General features: G+C 39.7%; 1 protein-coding gene across 1 annotated transcript; it reads left to right on the forward strand.

Annotated features, from left to right (window-relative positions):
- The first annotated feature begins 1,315 nt into the window (after window positions 1-1,315).
- Window positions 1,316-5,294, forward strand: LOC149266944 (uncharacterized). The gene is made up of 3 exons (XM_089409703.1): window positions 1,316-1,865; window positions 3,922-4,607; window positions 4,932-5,294. Exons 1-3 carry the CDS (start codon window positions 1,316-1,318, stop codon window positions 5,292-5,294), a joined length of 1,599 nt encoding a protein of 532 aa, XP_089265829.1.
- The last annotated feature ends 919 nt before the right edge of the window (window positions 5,295-6,213 follow it).

Consider the following 6,213-nt stretch of genomic DNA (forward strand, 5'->3'; position numbering starts at 1 on the left):
CACCTGGGACAATGGAAGATGCGAAGAGGCTTACATTGCTAAGCAGATTGACAGATTCCTTATTCATGCCTCCTTGGTAGATATCCTCGGCATGCCTTTCTCTGTGGTTGAAAACTCCTTCATATCGGATCATTGGCCAATTGTTCTGGGATGGATGTCCTTGGGCATCAGAAAAGGAATCCCTTTTAAATTCAACAGACAATGCCTTGAGGAACCTGATTTTAATGATATAGTTGTTAAAGCATGGCGCAAATATGCAAGTAGCGGATCTGTAACACATCAGGAGAATTTTATGGATAAGATGATTAATATCCGGAAAGTGGTTAAAGAATGGCAGAATCTGAAAAGAAGAACAAATAGAAAATAACTTCAAGACATCCAAGAGGAATTAGAGAATTCTGCAAACACTACAGATTATAATTCTTTGTCCTTCGAAAGGAGACGACTCATCAAGAATCTCCATAAAAAGAAGCTGCTATATCTGAAGAAGGAAGAAATGTTTTGGCGCCTGAAGAGCAGGGCCTTATGGATGAAAGAAGGTGATAAAAATTCGAAGTTTTTCCAGAGGTACGCAAATGCCAGAAGACTCAAAAATGCTATATGGAAAATTAAGGACGAGAATGGAGCATATCTAGTCTCTCAGCAAGACATTGCAAAGCAAGCCGTATCTCATTTCAGAAAACAATATCAAAGGATGGAACATAGAAGCTTTCAGGATATATTGTGGGGTATTGAAGTTTACCTGGTGATGTTTAATGAAGAAGAGAATGACCAGCTATTCCATCCTATATCAAAGGAAGAATTATTGGCGACAATGAAATCTTTCAGTAGGGACAAGAGCCCCGGACCAGACGGCTGGTCTATAGAATTTTTTATACATTTCTATGAACATATTAAGGACGATCTATTAGAGATGCTGGAAGAGATCAGAATAAAGGGGAATATCAGCAGGCAGTTGAGCTCCACATATATAGCCCTCATTCCAAAAAAAAAGGAAGCTCAGACTTTTATGGACTATCGGCCAATTTCATTATGTAATACCACCTTCAAAATAATATCAAAGATCATTGCAGAAAGGCTGAAAGGAGTATTATCAGAATCAATATCAAAAGAGCAGTATGGTTTTCTCAAAGGATGAAGCATCCATGACGCTGTAGTTGGTACTCAGGAGGCATTATTTTCTATACACTCTAAGAAAAGAGAAGTGGTCTTACTCAAAGTAGACCTTAGAAAGGCTTACGATTGTATTGATTGGGGATATATCAGGTGTTTATTGGCTAGAATTGGGTTGAGGAGCAACATGACCAACTGGATCATGGCTTGTGTCGATCCTGTGGATTATGCTATTATCATAAACGGCTCTCCTACTCCCTTCTTCAGTGCTGAGAGGGGGCTGCGCCAAGGATGTTCTCTCTCCCCTTTATTATTTATTCTCGCTATAGACTCTCTCAGCTTACATATCCATAAGGCAGTTAAAGAGCAAGCATGGCGACCACTCAAAATTTGCAGGGACATATCTCTGACTCATAACTTATTTGTAGACGACATATTATTATTTGCCATGTTTTGCAGATCCACTTGGATGCGCTTTCATATGATAATGGAAAAATTTCAAAGGGCTACGGGACTTCAGGTAAACCTGGATAAATCTTCTATATACCTTTCTGATCTCAAGCTGGAAGATGTAATATGGCTATCTGAGCTATTTGGTATAAAAGCCCATCATATCAGCAGCAGCATTAAATATTTGGGGTTCCGAATCAAAGCGAATGGATACTCGAGAGCCGATTGGAACTGGCTGGTGGACAGATTCTATAGGAGAATCTCCGGATGGGAGTATTGTTGTCTTTCTTTGGCTGGGAGAGGTATGTAGGAATTTACAGGGTAAGTCCCTCAGAAAGAACACCAAAAGGACACCACTCACAACCAGATCACAGATCAATACACCAGTATTTTTGACGTGGTTAAAACCCTCAAAGAGGGAAACAGTCCACGGCCTGTGCCAACGTGGCTACTACAGGCAATTTATTAATCAAAGAATGAAAATTTACATAAGCTTCTCTCATGCACGGATTACCCTACAAATGACCCTCCATGCGCTTTAAATAGAATTCATGGACCAATCGGGTGTCAAGCCACGGATCAAGTGTCGGTAATACCGAGGAGAGAATGAACCGTCGGATCACTACATATCGTGACCGTCGGATTGTAAGTTACAAAATGTACAACGGTAAAGAAACACACTTTACCTAACTCTATACTAGACCAAGTTGAACTTAACTATTTCCTATGTGTTGGAATATCCTAACATCCCCCCTTAAGAACAACTTGGGATAGGATTGAAGGATTTACAAATATGACACAATAGGAGAAGGAAGGAGGCACTAGAGCCTATCCCCCCTTAGTGACAACTTCCTGAACTCCAAGCATATATCGAAGTTTAGTGAACTTCGCCTCTGTGAGAGCCCAAGATCGAACCTAGCTCTGATACCATGTAGGAATTTACAGGGTAAGTTCCTCAGAAAGAACACCAAAAGGACACCGCTCACAACCAGATCACAGATCAATACACCAGTATTTTTGACGTGGTTAAAACCCTCAAAGAGGGAAACAGTCCACGGCCTGTGCCAACGTGGCTACTACAGGCAATTTATTAATCAAAGAATGAAAATTTACATAAGCTTCTCTCATGCACGGATTACCCTACAAATGACCCTCCATGCGCTTTAAATAGAATTCATGGACCAATCGGGTGTCAAGCCACGGATCAAGTGTCGGTAATACCGAGGAGAGAATGAACCGTCGGATCACTACATATCGTGACCGTTGGATTGTAAGTTACAAAATGTACAACGGTAAAGAAACACACTTTACCTAACTCTATACTAGACCAAGTTGAACTTAACTATTTCCTATGTGTCGGAATATCCTAACATCCCCCCTTAAGAACAACTTGGGATAGGATTGAAGGATTTACAAATATGACACAATAGGAGAAGGAAGGAGGCACTAGAGCCTATCCCCCCTTAGTGACAACTTCCTGAACTCCAAGCATATATCGAAGTTTAGTGAACTTCGCCTCTGTGAGAACCCAAGATCGAACCTGGCTCTGATACCATGTAGGAATTTACAGGGTAAGTTCCTCAGAAAGAACACCAAAAGGACACCGCTCACAACCAGATCACAGATCAATACACCAGTATTTTTGACGTGGTTAAAACCCTCAAAGAGGGAAACAGTCCACGGCCTGTGCCAACGTGGCTACTACAGGCAATTTATTAATCAAAGAATGAAAATTTACATAAGCTTCTCTCATGCACGGATTACCCTACAAATGACCCTCCATGCGCTTTAAATAGAATTCATGGACCAATCGGGTGTCAAGCCACGGATCAAGTGTCAGTAATACCGAGGAGAGAATGAACTGTCGGATCACTACATATCGTGACCGTCGGATTGTAAGTTACAAAATGTACAACGGTAAAGAAACACACTTTACCTAACTCTATACCTAACTCTATACTAGACCAAGTTGAACTTAACTATTTCCTATATGTCGGAATATCCTAACAAGTTATTTTAGTACAATCCATATTGAATCAACTCTCTGTTTATTGGGCGCACCTATACCATCTTCCGATGAGTATTATCAACAATATGAACAGTCTTTCTGCAAATTTCATATGGGGGGGTCATGCTGATAAGCGTAAATTTCATCTTATTAAACTGTCTGGTATCTAATTTCCTAAGTCGATGGGCGGCTGGGGTTTAACAAGTTTAAGAATCTTTGGTAGAGCTCTCTTGTGCAAGTATTTTTGGAGAGCTATTCAAGGTGATGGCCCGTGGAGTCAACTAATAAGATCGAAATATCTAGCCAAAAAAATTTCCACTTCTGGTATCGTAGAGGCTCTATTGGAGCAGCATATGGATCCCCCATATGGCGTAGCTTTCGAAGAATTGAGGCGCTCTGCCTGAAGCATCTGATCTGGCGCTTTCAATCGGGGAATAACATCATTATAGGCAGAGATCTTTTCAAATGCGGGACAGATGATATTGTTATCCCTGATTCACTTCTTCATCACTTCCATAGAAATGGCATCTTTTATTGGGACAAATTGATAGCAGATTGGAATGGCCCCATTCCACGATGGAAAGATACAACAGATTTGAACATCCCCCAAGAGTCTGCGCAGCAGTGGCATAGCATAAACATGAGGCTACAGAATGGTGGTCTCTTCAGAACAAGAGATTCAGATTTCTTAACCTGGAACATCCCAAATGAGGCGGAGAATATATCAGTAAAAGGAATTTATCAGAAATTGATCGGACAGCATTCTACTGGATCCCTGATTTTTCCACTAATCTTCTGGAAAGATGGCTGCCCTTTGAAGATGATTCTCTTCTCATGGCTCGCATTTCACAATCGAAACCTGACCTGGGAGAACTTACTGAAGAGGGGATGGAATGGACCTAACATTTGTTCTTTATGCAGAGAAGACGAGGAATCAAACTTACATATATTTCTCAAATGCAAGCAATCATATCTCATATGGCAGGAATTAGAAAGAGTCTATGGCTTCAAGCTAGATATGCAAGTTTCGATCCAGGTATGGTTCATAGAATGCAGCAAGAGACATATCCTATGGCGTAGAATTTGTATCTTAACCATGTGGTTTATCTGGAAATGGCACAACAACTGTATCTTCAACCACTCGAAATTTTCTTATGCTAAAGCTTTTGATTTTATCTCTGTTTATTTGGAATCGCTCCCTCAGAAGAAAATTAAGAACCTATACAAATCCCCAGCCAGGTATTCTCCTGCTCATCTTTCTCAGCCGATAGCATTTTTTGACAGGGCAGCTCAAAAAGGTCAATGTGGATGTGGATTCCACATAAAGATATCTGAAAAGTCACATTTCTCTTCTTTCTAGCACGGTGGTCAGGGTTCCAACAATCTGGCTGAAGCCATTGCCCTCACAGGTCTTTTAAAATTTTGTATATTCCTAGACATTCAGCAGGTGGCTATCTTTGGCGATTCGAAGCTATTGGTAGATTCGGTAAACAGGAAAAATTCCATTTTGGCACAACATCTGACCAGATGGAGAGATAGGATCAACTTCTACTGGAACCGCATGGAAAATTGCACTATTCAGCACATCAACAAGGACAAAAACTCTACAGCCGACGCACTTTCTAAAATGGGTCTTTCTTCCTCTCCTGGATTCTGGCATCTTGAGATAGTATCGGATGACTCCACTTATCAGATCAATGATTTTGCCTTAACAGACTTTTAGTGCTCTGTTTTGCATGATAGTCACTATCTACAGAGATTTTGATACAAATATTTTCAGTTTGGCTTCATAAACATAATGTTTTTCTCTATAGATCATAGATCTTTTGCTTAAGACTATTTGTGGAATACAGATCTGAATCTGCGGATGTATCTCAATTATTTTATATTCCTCATATAATATATTAAGTTTTTTTTCTCTAAAAAAAATATTTGTGAGCAAATAATTATATTATATTTGCATAGAAAATCCAAATCGATTGCAATTTATTCGAAAAACAATTATCTGAAATGTTTTCGCTATAAATCAAGATAATGGACCGGTGAATAAAAAAATGTGGAGTTTTAACGCCTTCATGCTGTGTAATTTTGCATTGCATCTATTTCCATGGTTGACCGAGAGCTATTTGTGGGGAGGCGTTGTTTGTATGGGATGTTGTGTGCGGAGAGCTATTTGTGTTGAATGTGAAGATGTCAGCGCAATGAGTTGAATTTCAGCACAATAACAAAAGTTGTATAGGTCACAATACACAGACAATACCATCATTTGTCCAGTGCCGGCGAAAGCCTACACCAATGTAAGGGTGGAATTGTATTTCATTTCCCACCTGTTTTCAGAAAAATGTATGGGAAAATGAATCGGTAATGCATTGTTGTTTTCGGGATTTTACAGAACCATCCCCTTTCCTAGTTATACCCAGCTATAGCGTGCCTGTCTTCCTGCACGCATTAAAAGATACAAACTGATCCTAGTACACAACTCACTATTACTGTAGTTAATTTTTAGAGATACAAACTGATCCTAGTACACAAATCACTATTACTGTAGTTAATTTCTCATCTAAAGACAACAAGAAATTCTGTTGAACCGTATTAGAGCCGAAGTTTCGAAATTTTAAAGAAAAGTCCTCTACTCTGGGTAT

Source organism: Pinus tabuliformis, chromosome 6 (genome assembly GCF_031772625.1).
Source record: "Pinus tabuliformis cultivar Carrire ecotype Pingquan chromosome 6, CPIR1, whole genome shotgun sequence".
NCBI classification, from domain to species: Eukaryota; Viridiplantae; Streptophyta; class Pinopsida; order Pinales; family Pinaceae; genus Pinus; species Pinus tabuliformis.

Coding starts and splice junctions, on each gene's coding strand:
- LOC149266944 (XM_089409703.1), top strand. CDS start 1,316: ATGGCTTGTGTCGATCCTGTGGATTATGCTATTATCATAAACGGCTCT. Junction 1,866..3,921: donor TCTTTCTTTGGCTGGGAGAG/GTATGTAGGAAT, acceptor CTATTGGAGCAG/CATATGGATCCCCCATATGG. Junction 4,608..4,931: donor ATATGCAAGTTTCGATCCAG/GTATGGTTCATA, acceptor TCTTCTTTCTAG/CACGGTGGTCAGGGTTCCAA.